The 16,797-nt window shown below is 42.9% G+C and overlaps 1 protein-coding gene across 1 annotated transcript; it reads right to left on the bottom strand.

The window, feature by feature from the left end:
* Positions 1-4,671: 4,671 nt before the first annotated feature.
* On the bottom strand, positions 4,672-8,918 carry LOC129856797 (nuclear receptor ROR-gamma-like). Its single transcript, XM_055924509.1, has 4 exons — positions 8,845-8,918; positions 6,031-6,179; positions 5,619-5,728; positions 4,672-4,845 (listed from the first exon to the last, which is right to left on the bottom strand). Exons 1-4 carry the CDS (start codon positions 8,916-8,918, stop codon positions 4,687-4,689), a joined length of 492 nt encoding a protein of 163 aa, XP_055780484.1. The 3' UTR covers positions 4,672-4,686.
* Positions 8,919-16,797: the final 7,879 nt, after the last annotated feature.

Below are 16,797 nucleotides of genomic sequence, written 5' to 3'. Positions count from 1 at the left end.
GGTTACCCGAAACGTTTGACCCAAGTTAAACAATTTAAAGGCAATGCTACCAAATACTAATTTAATGTATGTAAACTTCTGAGCCACTTGGAATGTGATGAAAGAAATAAAAGCTGAAATAAATCATTCTCTCTACTATTATTCTGATATTTCACATTCTTAAAATAAAGTGGTGTTCCTAACTGACTTAAACAGGGAATTATTACTAGGAATAAATGTCAGGAATTACATAACACATATGGAATCATGTAGTAACCAAAAAAGTGTTAAACAAATCAAAATATATTTTAGATTTTAGATTCTTCAAAGTAGCCACCCTTTGCCTTGATGACAGCATTGCACACTCTTGGCATTTTCTCAACCAGCTTCACCTGAAATGCTTTTCCAACAGTCTTGAAGAAGTTCCCAGATATGCTTAGCACTTCTTGGCTGCTTTTCCTTCACTCTGCGGTCCAACTCATTTCAAACCATCTCAATTGGGTTGAGGTCGGGTGATTGTGGAGGCCAGGTCATCGGATGCAGCACTCCATCACTCTCCTTCTTGGTCAAATAGTCCTTACACAGCCTGGAGGTGTGTTTTGGGTCATTGTCCTGTTGAAAAACAAATGATAGTCCCACTAAGCGCAAACCAGAAGGGATTGTGTATCGCTGCAGAATGCTGTGGTAGCCATGATGGTTAAGTGTGCCTTGAATTCTAAATAAATCACTAACAGTGTCACCAGCAAAGCACCCCCACACCATCACACCTCATCCTCCATGCTTCACGGTGGGAACCAAACATACGGAGATCATCCGTTCACCTACTCTGCGTTTCACAAAGACACAGCATTTGGAACCAAAAATTGCACATTTCGACTCATCAGAGCAAAGGACAGATTTCCACCGGTCTAATGTCCATTGCTCGTGTTTCTTGGACAAAGCAAGTGTCTTCTTCTTATTGGTCTTCTTTAGTAGTGGTTTCTTTGCAGCAATTCAATCACGAAGGCCAGATTCACGCGGTCTCCTCTGAACAGTTGATGTTGAGGTGTCTGCTACTTGAACTCTGTGAAGCATTTATTTGGGCTGCAATCTGAGGTGCAGTTAACTCTAATGCACTTATCCTCTGCAGCAGAGGTAACTCTGGGTCTTCCTTTCCTGTGGCGGTCCTCATGAGAGCCAGTTTCATCATAGCGCTTTATGGTTTATGTGACTGCACTTGAAGAAACTTTCAAAGTTGTTTAAATGTTCTGCATTGACTGACTTTCATGTCTTAAAGTAATGATGGAGTGTCATTTCTCTTTGCTTATTTGAGCTGTTCTTACCATCTTATGGACTTGGTCTTTAAATCAAATAAGGCTATCTTCTGTTTACCACCCCTACCTTGTCACAACACAACTGATTGGCTGAAACGCATTAAGAAGGAAACAAATTCCACAAATTAACTTTTAACAAGGCACATATCCATAAAGTTGAAATGTAGTAACACTCTTTTGGTTACTACATGATTCCATATGTGTTATTTTGTAGTTTTGATGTTTTCACTATTATTCTACAATGTAGAAAATAGTAAAAATTAAGAAAACCCTTCAATGAGTAGGTGTGTCCAAACTTTTGACTGTTACTGTAGGTATTACAGACTCAGTCAGGGGCAAGATGAAAATGTCAGGGCATGCCCTAAGTACACGTCCTGGTAATCCGTCTGGCCCTGCAGCCTTGTGAATGTTGACCTGAATGTTTAAAGTTCTTACTCACATTGGCTACGGAGAGCGTGATCACACAGTCGTCCAGAACAGCTGGTGCTCTCATGCATGCTTCAGTGTTGCTTGCCTCGAAGTGCGCGTAGAAGTAATTTAGCTTGTCTGGTAGGCTCGTGTCACTGGGCAGCTTGCGGCTGGGTTTCCCTTTGTAGTCTGTAATAGTTTGCAAGCCCTGTCACATCCGACGAGCATCAGAGCTGGTGTAGTAAGATTCAATCTTAGTCCTGTACTGAAACTTTGCCTGTTTGATGGTTCGTCTGGATTTTCTTATGTGTCCGCCTCTTTAAAGTGCCATCTCTACCCTTTAGCTCAATACAGATGTTGCCTGTAATCCATGGCTTCTGGCAGATGCAGAAATGCCCACAAGCAGGAACACCCCAAATTGCGATACAAACTTTCTAAATGTCTAAAAAAAATCACAGGACAAGTTATTGGAACATAGCTGCTGTGCACACGCAGAATAATAATAATTTGATTTAACTAGGCAAGTCACTTAAGAACAAATTCTTATTTACAATGACAGCCTACCGGGGAATAGCCCTGTTCAGGGGCAGAATGACAGATTTTTACCAGCTCGGGGATTCGATCCAGCAATCTTTCAGTTATTGGCCCAACACTCTAACCACTAGGCTATCTGCCACCCCAGATAATCCAGTGCAGAATTAACACTGAAGGATTCCATTGTAAATCCACAGACTGTGGCTCCCCCTTGCCTCACCCCTTTATCCCTTTCCTTTCCCTCTGTCCCTTCATCCCTCCTCCCCTTCATCCCTCCTCCCCTTCATGGGTGACACACAAACACAATGTCCCTGAGCAGTGTTTCTCAGCTTTAGAACTTCCCGGGAAAAGCAGAATTAAGAGGAGGAAGAGTAATATAGCTTATATGACTAAAACTCAAGGGACAATCTACCGATAATCTTCAAACGGTACTTTAATCTCACAAAAATAGTACTTTTGATGGTACAGAGATTGTATGCCAGATTTGACTGATAGTTTTTGTTCTGAGATGTGTCTAGAAGAACCAGTAAGTCAGAAATGTGTGTTTGTGCTGGAACAGAACACACATTCCCCAGGAAAGGCCAGAGAGCACAGCAAAAAACAACTCAGAGAGAGACCACATGTAACTCTCCCTCTCACTGTTACTGTGTGGGACTGATCCTAGTCCCTGAACGCAGGGCAACCTCTCTGACCGGATTTGAAGCGTTTGTGGTTGTAGGGCGGAGAGAGAGAATGGTTGTCTTAATCATGTCCTAACAACTCACCCGGGTCTTAGTCACTTCTCCTTGGGAGCTCAGTAAACAACATTCTTCAGTTCTCTCATACAAACTCTTAGACCGAACAAAAGTCTTCCCATACACACAACAAAGCTCAGCTGAATGTCAGCCACTGTCACTCTCACACACAGTTAAGTGGTGTCCTGTACCCACATCCAGCTAGGATACTTTCAGCTACAAGGTACCGAAGGTAAAGTCATGAAAGAAAGACAGACATCCGCACACTGCTGAATGCCTCTGCAGTTCATCAAGGGGTGAATCTTAACTCCCACTTAAGTTGAATTTTGACCCTCAATGACATCAATGCGTGACTAAGTTACATTTGAAACTCAAGTGGAAATGATGATTCAAGCCTGGACATTGCACTCGATGAACAGCCGCAGCATTCAGCAGTGTGCTGGGGTCTACTTTGCTTTCACCACGCTCTCTCACACACAAATACACACAGATGTCGATAGAACACACTCAGCTCATTGGATAGTCTATGAATCAAACACACACACCGTTGAGGACGGCTCAAAGCTGGAATGTCTGTGTGTGTTTTGTCATAGATGTGACGTTAAAACATGTCAATTCTACCAGTGTGCAGCTGCATGTACTGAGCTTTCCCCAGCTATGTTTCTTCAAGCTCTTTCCCTTCCTGGTATGCAATAAACATCCTATTTTGTACATTGGGAAAACAGACAATACAGGAACACCAGTCATTTTTTTAATCATATCAGCAGTTTATTGGAAGCCATGGGAATCACCATGGTAACACTTAGGAGACAAACTAACAGAGAGAGAATGTTAAAGAAACACACTGGTAATGTTTGTAAAATCTGTTTACAATAACAGTCATGCCCAAAGTTAGTCATTCAAATGCCTACATACTGTAGGCCTACAGCAATATTACCCAGCATCAAAGTTTTATATGTTCTAGATTACTCATATTTACATTTCTGCCTGTCTAGGATTTCTGACTCTGTTTTAATGCAACACACAGCCTCATTTAAAGCTCGATAGAGACACGTAGGATTGTTGGTCAAATTCGATCCACACACAGTTCATGACTAGCTATATACTTGACTGTGTGTTTGGGTTCTGAACCGTGGGGCCCATGGGCTATAGCTCAGGTACTCAGTCTGATGGGTTAGCCAACTCTGTAAAGTCACACGTTTAAAAACAACTCAGAAAACACCCATTAGATTTCATAGTGATCATCTAAATATGGTCATTTATACCAGCTAGCAACTGGTCTGGATACAGTCACAACAGCCGCCCCAACAGTCACAACAGCCGCCCTGAGTCAAAATAACATACATCATCTCAAGGACGAAATAACACTCTCAAAAAGGAAAAACAAAACAACAACCTATAAAACATTGTTTTGCATGAAAATCGCTTCAACGTCCAATCACTAATAGGCTACTGAAATCATTTAATCAAATCAAATCATTGCTCTCTGAAATGACAAAAAAATATATTTATTCAACAAGTGAAGCATTCAAAGTAATTTCATCTCATGTTATCAATGCATTCTCATGTGTCTGTGTCTCTGTGTGTCTCTAAGTGTCTGTATGTGTCTGTGTCTATGTGTGTGTCTGTGTGCGTCTGTGTGTGTGTCTGTCTACTACTGTATGCAAGTTTCTTCGTCTAATTATCTGTCAACATGTACGGTGCAGTTCAGAGGGAGTTCACAGGAAGTCCTCCGAAGGCAGGTCGGAGGTGAACAGCTCCTTGTATAGAGGAGGGAAGACAGAGTGGACGACGAGCAGGTAGCGCTGGCTGAACCAGTGCAGCTTCTGCACATGAAGACTGCACAGAGACTGCAACACTGACACCTTTTGGTAGAGCTGGGGACAACACACACACAGAGAGCTAGTCAATTACAGTTCTACACACAGTCCAGTGATGTCATAGAGTGTAAACACCAATGGTGGAAAAAGTACTCAATTGTCATACTTGAGTAAAAGTAAAGATACCTTAACAGAAAATGACTCAAGTAAAAGTTAAAGTCACCCAGTAAAATACTACTTGAGTAAAAGTCCAAAAGTATTTGGTTAAAAATATACTTAAATATCAAAAGTAAATGGAATTGCTCAAATGTTCATAAGTATCAAAAGTAAAAGAATAAACCATTTCAATGTCCTTATATTACACAAACCAGATGGCAACATAAAAAAACATTTACAGATAGCCAGGGGCACACTCCAACACTCAGACATAATTTACAAATTAAGCATTTGTGTTTAGGGAGTCTGAAAGATCAGAGGCAGTAGGGATAACCAGGGATGTTCTCTTGATAAGTATGTGAATTGGAAAATTTTCCTGTCAAAATGTAACGAGTACTTTTGGGTAGCAGGGAAAATGTATGGAGTAAAAAGTACATTCTTTTCTTTAGGAGCGTAGTGAAGTAAAAGTAAAAGTTGACAAAAATATAAATAGTAAAGTAAAGTACAGATACCCCCAAAAACTACTTAAGTTGTACTTTAAAGTATTTTTACTTAAGTACTTTACACCACTGGTAACGCTCTCCACTCACTACTCCGTCAAACTTGAATGCGTGAGTGTGTGTCTGTGAGTGTGTATGTGCAAGTGCCTGTGTGTGTGTGCCTGTGTGTGTTACTTTGTGCTGAAGGCTCTCTTGGTTGTCTCTGCGTAGCATGTGGCTGAGGCATAGCTCCAAGTCTCTCCTCATTCTATGTACTCTGCCTCTATCCTCAATACAGGGGCGATCTACACACACACACACACAAACAAAAATACACACAAAAAAAGATTAAAAGAGATAAAATAGATAATTTTATACCATTAATCAGCTTATTATGTTCTATGACTTTATGGATCTATGACTTTATGAATCTATGACTATGACTTTACGTTTCTGTGACTTTACGGATCTGTGACTTTACGGATCTATGACTTTACGTTTCTGTGACTTTACGGATCTATGACTTTGCTGATCTATAACTTTATTGTACTAAGATTATCTGCAACAATATAATTTTACAGAATGTGTGTGCATTTGTGTGTCTTACCTGGGTTAATGAGCACCAGTGAGCTGAAGAGAGCCATCTGCTGCTCAGTCAGTCTCAGGGCACACACACTGTGAGCGAAGTCAAACACCGCCACCATCAGATCACCACAGCCTGCAACAACACAGTTAGCATAGTTAGCACCACTAAGACTAAGAACCAATTGGTGAAGTTAATATGAGATCGTGTCCTCCGTAATTATTGGGACAGTGAAGGATTTAAAAAAATTATTTTGGCTCTGTACTCCTAAAGTTTGTATTTGAAGTTAAAGTTCAGATGGTTAGACACACAAATATCATACAGTCTCCACATTAATGTAGAAGTGTTAGCAAACATATTATATTCTTTACAATAAAAGTGACTCCAAAATGACAATGCATTATTTACCATTTATTTCTATTGGGCACAAAATAATCTGAAACACAACCAAAACAAACAACAAATGCATCCAATAAATGTTTTGAGTCACAAGCTTGATGTAATCATTGCGTGCTTTGAATATGGGACCAAATACTTAACTTTTTTCTATTTTAATACACATATATATGAATTCGTCCCAATAATTTTGGTCCCCTAAAATGGGGGTGCTATGTACCCTCAAATTAAAGCGAACAGTCTGCACTTTAACCTCAGTCATTTGATTTCAAATCCAAACTTTTGGAGCAGAGCCATAAGAATAAAAAATCCTTCACTGTCCCAATAATTATGGAGGGCAGTGTCATGACGTTGCCTGCTTGGGTACTGCAAACCCCATCCCCCTCTCCCTGCCTCTCCCTTTCCTACCACAACCCATGCGGTGATCACAGAGAGATGTCGTAAATTCCTGAGAATCTCCCCACCACAAACAGTATTAAGACAGAGGGTAAACTTTCAGGACAAAGGAATTCTCTTCCACCTCACAGAACTTGAGGTACGAACATATTTCATATTCCTGCACAAGTAGGAAAGATCGGTGGACAGTCCAGCTATGAACCGGTCCATTTGTCATCACGTGGGAAACTCATGTGAGACTGTGGGACCACATTACCATACCGCTGTTTATATAATAACCTCAGATAAGAGGTTTACATCTGTGTGTTGTATAAAATGAATGAGTGAGTATGATACTGTTTGTATAATTGTGTAATATGATTTTGGACTGTTTAATTAAGAAAAATACAAATACCTTTTTGATTTGAACTAAATCCAAGGACCGCCCTGAGCCCAGTATGGGTCAGAGACCATGGAACCACCCCTCTCTGCTATCTGAATAAAAGCCAACTCTTAAGAAATTACCATTAGACCATGTTTCTCTCAATCACGAGAGGACAAAGGTTGCAGACCAGCTTACCTCGATAACGAGAGGGCCAAGGTTTGAGACCAGACTGCTGAATCTTTTAACCATCCCACGTGGTTAAAACTCTTATACGAATCATAACAAGTCTTTGATATTGACTTCTAGTCTGCAGCTAGGAATTCGGTATCATTGAACGCGAAGAAAGACAACCGCCGAAACATCCATTCTATAACGAATGTCACTCTGAACTCTCCACAATAACTCCAACAAAAACGAACTTCTCTCCAACGATCAAGACGACACACACACTGAACGTAACTATATATATATTGATTGCAATTGTTCCCGAATGAGTGAGCGTTCATGTGTAAGGATTAGCATGTCAATTGTTATAAAGAGTATACTCTGTAGTGACTTCTGAATCGACCCCCCATCCATCCCTTTTGTCTAACAAGCCGCCATGCCGGTTCAGCCCACTAGGGCATATTGCTCCCATCATTTCATGTAACTATTTTAAGTTTGTTTGCTTGTTTATGCATTTCTGTGAATTCATTAGTTAGTAATAAATAAATGATTTAAGACAATTGATGTATGGATGACTCATAGTGAAGACTGGGTTCGTGCAGATAATCAACGATTTACGACGTTTGGAATGAGACTGACGAGGTAGAGTAAATAAATCATTAATTAGAAGACTATTGATCAGATATGAAAATATCTGAAAGGTTATATTGGGAAATTATAACTTTGTAATCTAATAACTTTCCCTGGTGCCCTCGAATTCATAGTTAATTAGTTACGTTATTACTCAAGTGATAGCGTAATCCCTAATTACAGGAATCTTTTATAAAAACTATAAGTCTTCAATTTAACGATAGCAAAGACACGACAGCAGTGTAGCATCCATTCAACAGCTAAGACTAGGAACCAATGGACTAACCCAGAGACTTGAAAAGTCATCTCTGCCCAGATGTTCATCCACCGCTGTCGCCGTACCTGGAAGAGAGCCCGGTCCGCTCTTTTGAAGACCACATTCAGGTATCTTCGACAAGCGGATTGCCACTGGACCCCTGCTCCCAACTATTGGCTCGGGCAGAGGGTATGGCTTTCCACCCGAGACCTGCCCCTCCGGGTGGAGTCCTGTAAATTTTCCCCCCCGTTTTATCTGCCATTTCCCCATCTCTAAAATCCTTAGCCCCTCTGCTGTTCGTCTTCTGTTGCCCCTCACCCTTTGTATCCCTCCTACGTTTCATATGTCCAAGATAAAACCTGTCTCACTGTACTTTGTCTTCTGACTGGTGTCCCTATGGGACCGCATAATACTGTCACACAGCTCCTCTATGTGAAGCAGGGAGGGGGTGTAGGGCAGTAGGGGTCTTCTGGGTCATACAATCTAATTCCCACCCCTATCGTCTGGTCAGGAGATGGCTGACGGGAGTCGAACCGTGAAGAAGAGGGAGTGAGAAGGAAGGGGTAATAGATATTAAACAGTGCTAGTCTGATTATGTGTTTCGAGTGTGTGTATGTGTCCACTCCCTTACCTCTTTTGTGTAAGTGCCCACTGCCAGGAGACACACAGGAGCCGTGGTAGGCCAGACCTGGAGCCTGGAGCCATGGGGGAACTAAATTGTTTAAATAAATTATATATCTAATTAATTAATTTATGATCCTATATGATGGAAGGTCCACAACACTATACCTTAGACACCCACCTGAATGACCTAGATACTAAGGAGAAGTCCCTAACTGTTTTATGGGCCTGCTGTAAGCGGTCTGTATGCAGCCAAAATGCGGTCAGAGACCTAGAGCAGCACTGCCCCCTCAAGATTCTGAGCCTGCTTGGCAGGGTTGGTCCTGCAAAGCCAAAGCCCCCTAAAGGGAGAGCATACTATACACGGAAATGCCAAGCTGCTAATGAGAACCTTGACGACCTTGTACCTAGCCTGTGGGGATTCCGGTGGGGTGCCCCCACCCAGGCAGTGTCAGTGCTGGCAACACAAGCTGCAGTAACCCATGGGGAGGGGGTCACACTCGGGCATTCAGAGAGGGGGTATATTATTTTGGCCCTGTTGGCACAAAATCAAAAGTCTGACTGCATGGAGATGTGTAAGGGGTGCAGGACTGGCTGCATGGAAGTCAGGCGCAGGAGAGCAGAACTGGGTAATAACCATAGCAGTTTAATAAGCAAAACCAACAGCACCCAGGAAACAACAAAATATGGGTACAAAATAACCCGTCGCGAACCAGTCAGAGTGCACAAGCACTTTACAATAAACAATTTCGCACACAGACATGGGGGGAACAGAGGGTTAAATACACGACAAGTAATGAGGGAATGTAAACCCGGTGTGTGGGAAAACAAGACAAAACAAATGGAAAATTAAATGTGGATCAGCGATGGCTAGAAGAGCGGTGACGTCGGCCGCCGTACGCCGCCCGAACAAAGAGAGGAACCGACTTCGGCGGACGTCGTGACAAGATGCTTGGTAATATGGTCAATACGGGGACCGTGTTGTGGGTATTTCAGGGAATAGGTGTACATTTGACCTCCATCATCTAGGACGTGACAATGCTTAATAAAATCTCTCCATTTCTGCCCATTTTTTTTTGCACAGTCTTGCAGGCCTTCTCATACAGCTGCAACTGTAAGTGCATTTGTAAATCAAGACCTATCTTGAGTTGGGCTCTGGGATGGTGCAACTGTTGAGAATGTGAGCCTATGGTTGTGTGGGGGAAAGGGTTGAGTGTGTATGTGCATATCCCACAACTGTTGCGAAGGAGTAAAGATGTTAGGGACAATATAGGATGATTCACAATAATTGCTTGTTAATATAATAATTGCTTGCAATAATGTAATTTTGGTAATGGCGAGACTGGTTAGAGATAAAATCCTTTGCATAAATTGCCTACATCACTACAAATATGAATAGCTAATTATGGAAAATAAGGAACAGGATTTTGATATATATAATGCAAATCGAGGTGAGGGCGATGGAAATGCATTTGGCGGTTGATCTGTTCTGTAAATGGCACTGTGTGCTCTTTTCAAAGGATGGATCCCAGTCTTTTCAGGGCTATAGGATACGGGGGTCGGGGGTGGTCTGCCGGGCATTGGGATGACAACCCAACTCGGGATGAGGAGGGCTTTTAGCGGGTGGAATAGTAGGCACCAATTGGAGGTTTACTTAGTAGCAATGCAAATATCATGGTACAGCTATATAGACACTCAATCATCATGTTACTTTTTAATGGTACGTTTACAAACATATATTTTGATAAATAGAATTGAAAGTTGTGTCTCATTATGGTAAGTGGTGAAATAAGTATAGCCAGTTACAACTGTAATGGCCTAGCAGATAATAAGAAAAGTCCACTATCGGCATATCTATTTATTATTGCCATCGAAATGTTAGCTGTTAAGATTAGATCAAACAATAATATTAAGGGATTAAAAATCCGTGGCTTAAAAACTAAGGTGTCATTGTACGCTGATGATTCATGTTTTCTTTTAAAACCACAATTAGAGTCTCTCCACGGCCTCATAGAGGATCTAGATACTTTTGTTATCCTCTCTGGATTAAAACCAAATTATGACATTACGTATTGGATCACAAACAAATGCAAATTTTACAATACCGTGTAGTTTACCAATTAAATGGTCTGACAGAGATTTGGACATACTCGGTATACAAATCCCAAAAGAATGAAATGATCTCACTCCAATAAATTTTTATAGAAAATTAGCAAAAAATAGATACAATCTTGCTACCATGGAAAGGAAAATACCTGTCTATTTGTGGAAAAATCACCCTGATTAACTCTTTAGTCATATCACAGTTTACCTATTTGCTTATGGTTTTGTGTACACCTAGTGACCTGCTTTTTAAACTATATGAACAAAAAAATTCAATTTTATTTGGAATGACAAGACAGACCAAATTAAAAGGTCCTATTTATATAACGAATATGAATTCGGAGGGCAGAAATGAATAAATAATAAAGCATTAGACCTCTCACTAAAGGCATTAGTCATACAAAAGTTACACTTAAATCCAAACTGGTTCTCTAGTAAATGTTATGTTCAAGAATGGCCTTTTTCCCTTTATTCAGATTGCACCTGCTCACTTTCGGTTGTTTGAAAAGGAAATATTCTCCAAAATATCGTTATTTTTTAAACAAGCCTTAGACAGTTGGTTGCAATTTCAGTTTAATCCACCTGAAAAGACAGAACAAATAATACAACAAATATTGTGGTTAAACTCAAATATACTAATTGATAAAAAAAACATATTTTTCGAAGAAATGTTTAAAAAAGGTATAATTTTAGTGAATGATATCATAAATAGGACTGGTGGAGTTATGTCCCACATGCAGCTAGCACAGACATATGGAAATGTCTGCTCTACCCAAAATTACCACCAACTAACTGCAGCATTACTACAAAAATGGAAGAGGCAAGTAGAAGGGGAAAAAAGTAAGGAACTTGTATGTCAGCCCCGTATTAAATTATGGACAGGGGGCAGTGTTTCCACTTTGAATGAATTGCATACCCAAACGGAATTTCCTCCTACTCTGCCCCAGAAGGTAATACAAGCATATTATTATTACTATTGTATAGAAAACACTCTGAAGTTTCTAAAACTGTTTGAATTATGTCTGTAAGTATAACAGAACACATTTGGCAGACAAAAACCTGAGAAGACTTCCAAACAGGACGTGAGAACTCGATTTTCAAAACAGTGCCAAATGATACCCCATATAGTTATGGATAAGCGAACACTTCCTAGGGCTTCCACTAGATGTCTGCGCCACCCGGGCCTCCCGGGTGGCGCAGTGGTCTAGGGCACTGCATCGCAGTGCTAGCTGCGCCACCAGAGTCTCTGGGTTCGCTCCCAGGCTGGGCTGGGTTCGTGCCCAGGCTCTGTCGCAGCCGGCCGCAACCGGGAGGTTCGTGGGGCGACGCACAATTGGCATAGCGTCGTCCGGGTTAGGGAGGGTTTGGCCGGTAGGGATATCCTTGTCTCAGTATGTAAAATGTCATGAAATGTAAAAAATGTAATAAAATGTATGCACTCTACTGTAAGTCGCTCTGGATAAGAGCGTCTGCTAAATGACTAAATGTAAATGTAATGTCACCGTCTTTAGATTTTGGTTATATGATTCTACTATAAAGGAGGGGCTCATAGGAGCTATTTTACTGAGTGGTCTTCAGAAATTCTCAGTCTCATTTTGCGCGCGAGTGAGAGAGAGTGCTCTCTTTCCAATGCTCTTTCTTCAGACAATGAAATTCTCCGGTTGGATCCTTATTGATGATTAATGTTAAACACATCCTAAATATGGATTGCATACATCATTTGACTTGTTTCTACGACCTGTAACGGAACTTTTTGAGTTTTTGTCTGGAGGGATTGCTCGTGCGTCATGAAAATGGATTCGTGGGCTGAACATGCTAACAACAAGTGGCTAAATGATGGGCTTTATGGAACTTTTCAGTCATTTATTGTCGAACTGGGAATCCTGGGAGTGCCTTCTGATGAAGTTATTCGAAGGTAAGTGCATATTTATAGTGTTTTTGTAGCTTCTGTTGACGCCAAAATGGCGACTATTTCTTTGGCTGGATTGTGCTCTGAGCGCTGTTCTCAGATTATTATTTTTCCGTAAAGTTTATTTTGAAATCTGACACAGCGGTTGCATCGAGGATAAGTTTATCTTTAATTTTGTGAATAGCACTTGCATATATTATAAATATATTTTTTATTATGAGTATTTCTGCAAAATCACCGGATGTTTTGGAATCAAAACATTACTGCACGTAACGCGCCAATGTAAACTGAGATTTTTTTAATATATATATTGTCACGGCTCCTCCTCTGCATTGCAGGGGCGGTTCCTCCTGCAGGCAGAGGAGGGTCGTTAGTGATTGGAGCCACCTGGGCTCAGGGTATAAAACTGCTTCACTAATCACCTCTCTCTCTCTCTCTGCTCCTCCAGGTATGATCATGTTTTGTTTGTTCCTTTGTAGTTTTGCATAGTTTTCACTCAGTCATGTTCACACACACATATTCACGCATCCATGCACTTTACATACACCTTACATTCTGATACTTCCACACCTCATTCCTTTTTCTTAGTTTTAAGTTAATAGTTTTGTTTATAATAAAGAACACTTTTAATTGGCCTATACCTGTTGTTCGTGTCCCCTCATTTTTGTCACAGGCTATGAGCCGGCTTGTGACAATATATATGCACATTATCGAACAAAACATAAATGTATTGTGTAACATGATGTCATATGACTCATCTGATGAAGATGTTCAAAGGTTAGTGATTCATTTTATCTCTATTTGTGGGTTTTGTGAAAGCTATATTTGCTGTGAAAAAATGTCTGTGCTTTTTTGGATTTGGTGGTGAGCTAACATAAATATATGTTGTGTTTTCGCTGTAAAACATTTAAAAAATCGGACACGTTGGCTGGATTCACAATATGTTTATCTTTCATTTGCTGTATTGGACTTGTTAATGTGTGAAAGTTAAATATTTCTAAAAAATATTTTTGCATTTTGCGCACTGCCTTTTCAGCGGAATGTTGTGGGTGTTCCGCTAGCGGAACCCCTGGGCGAGAAAGGTTAAAGAACATAAATGGTCAAAGAAAAGTGTGATAAATAAAAACATATACCAATTTAATTTAAGGATCAAAAAACTGACAGCTGTGCCATATAAATTGCTAAATAGTTGGGAAGAGATTTTCGATGTACCCATTCCATGGCACATGGTTTATGAATTGATACGCAAAACAATGCCGGATTCAAAACTTTACATTTTTTCTATTTACATTTCTATACAAAATTCTTGCAACCAATAGAATGTTATATATATGGGGGATACAATCTTCCCAGCTCTGCAGATTTTGCTGTGAGTAGGCAGTGTCATTAGATCATTTATTTTGTTATTGTCTGCATGTAGCTCGTTTTTGGTCACAGGTCCAGGAATGGCTGAAGAATTGCAACATTTGCCTAGAACTAATGCTGCTGTCACGATCGTGTGGCGGATTGACGGACCAAAACGCAGCATTTGGAAAATAAGCCATCCTCTTTTATTTTAAAAGATGACGAAAAATAAACACGAAACACTTAATACAAACTAACAAAACAACAAACGATCGTGAAGCTAATAAACGTCGTGCACATACAACAGGCTACAAACGTTCTGACATAGACACTCAACACAAAACCATATACTACACCCCATAACCCCTTTACCATATAAACACCCAACACCAACAAAACATAAACATTCCCCATGTCACACCCTGACCTAACTAAAATAATAAAGAAAACAAAGAATACTAAGGCCAGGGCGTGACATAACCCCCCCCTTGAGGCGCGAACTCCGGGCGCACCATACACAGTCTAGGGGAGGGTCTGGGTGGGCTTCCCTCCACGGTGGCGGCTCCGGCTCTGGTCGCGGTCCCCACGTCACCACAGTACCTAACCACCTCCTAGGCTTCCTCCAAACGACTCCCCTCCACATTAACCCCATTGTATTAAGGGGCAGTTCCGGACTAAGGGACAGCTCCGGACTAAGGTCCAGTACCAGGGTAAGGGGCAGTACCAGGATCAGGGGCAGTACCAGGGTAAGGGGCAGTACCAGGGTAAGGGGCAGCACCAGGGTAAGGGGCAGCACCAGGGTAAGGGGCAGCACCAGGGTAAGGGGCAGCACCAGGGTAAGGGGCAGCTCCAGGGTAAGGGGCAGCTCCGGACTGAGGGACTGCAGCTCCGGACTGAGGGACTGCAGCCCATGGCTGGCTGACAGATCTGGCTGCTCATGGCTGGCTAACGGATCTGGCTGCTCATGGCTGGCTGACTGATCTGGCTGCTCATGGCTGGCTGACGGATCTGGCTGCTCATGGCTAGCTGACGGATCTGGCTGCTCATGGCTAGCTGACGGATCTGGCTGCTCATGGCTAGCTGACGGATCTGGCTGCTCATGGCTAGCTGACGGATCTGGCTGCTCATGGCTAGCTGACGGATCTGGCTGCTCATGGCTAGCTGACGGATCTGGCTGCTCATGGCTAGCTGACGGATCTGGCTGCTCATGGCTGGCTGACGGATCTGGCTGCTCATGGCTAGCTGACGGATCTGGCTGCTCATGGCTGGCTGACTGATCTGGCTGCTCCTGTCTGGTCGGCGGCTCTGGCAGATCCTGTCTGGTTGGCGGCTCTGGCAGATCCTGTCTGGTTGGCGGCTCTGGCAGATCCTGTCTGGTTGGCGGCTCTGGCAGATCCTGTCTGACGGACGGCTCAGATGGCGCTGGGGAGACGGATGGCTCAGATGGCGCTGGGGAGACGGATGGCTCAGATGGCGCTGGGGAGACGGATGGCTCAGATGGCGCTTGGCAGACGGGCAGTTCAGTCTTCGCTGTGCAGACGGCAGACTCCTGCCGGCTGAGGCGCACTGTAGGCCTGGTGCGTGGTGCCGGGACTGGTGGCACCGGGCTGGGGACACGCATCTCAGGGCTAGTGCGGGGAGCAGCAACAGGACGCACAGGACTCTGGGGACACACAGGAGGCTTGGTGCGTGGTTTAGGCACTGGTGGTAAAGGGCTGGAGACACGCACCATATAGCTAGTGCGTGGAGGAGGCACTGGTGGTACTGGATTGGGGCGGGGAGGTGGCGCCGGAAATACCGGACCGTGCAGGCGTACTGGCTCCCTTGAACGCCGAGCCTGCCCAACCTTACCTGGTTGTATGCTCCCCGTCGCCTGACCAGTACGGGGAGGTGGAATAACCCGCACCGGCCTATGTAGGCGAACCGGGGACACCATGCGTAAGGCTGGTGCCATGTACGCCGGCCCGAGGAGACGCACTGGTGACCAGATGCGTTGGGCCGGCTTCATGACATTCGGCTCAACGCTCAGTCTAGCCCGGCCGATACGTGGAGCTGATATGTACCGAACCGGGCTATGCATGCGTACAGGAGACACCGTGCGCTCTACTGCTTAACACGGTGTCTGCCCGTACTCTCGCTCTCCACGGTAAGTACAAGGAGTAGGCGCAGGTTTCCTACCTGACTTCGCCACACTCCCTTTAAGGCCCCCCCCAAGAAATTTTTGGGTTGTACTCACGGGTCTCCAGCCTTGTCTCCGTGCTGCCTCCTCATATCGCCTCCTCTCGGCTTTCGCTGCCTCCAGCTCTTCACGAGAGAGGCGATATTCTCCAGGTTGATCCCAAGGTCCATCTCTTTCCAATTCCTCCTCCCAACTCCAGAAATCCTGTGTAGGTAGGTCCTGTTGCCGCCTTCCATGCCGCTTGGTCCTATGGTGGGTAATTCTGTCACGATCGTGTGGCGGATTGACGGACCAAAACGCAGCATTTGGAAAATAAGCCATCCTCTTTTATTTTAAAAGATGACGAAAAATAAACACGAAACACTTAATACAAACTAACAAAACAACAAACGATCGTGAAGCTAATAAACGTCGTGCACATACAACAG

The sequence above is a fragment of the Salvelinus fontinalis genome, chromosome 6 (genome assembly GCF_029448725.1).
Source record: "Salvelinus fontinalis isolate EN_2023a chromosome 6, ASM2944872v1, whole genome shotgun sequence".
Classification (NCBI taxonomy): domain Eukaryota; kingdom Metazoa; phylum Chordata; class Actinopteri; order Salmoniformes; family Salmonidae; genus Salvelinus; species Salvelinus fontinalis.
This window is presented reverse-complemented; position numbering and strand designations above follow the sequence as displayed.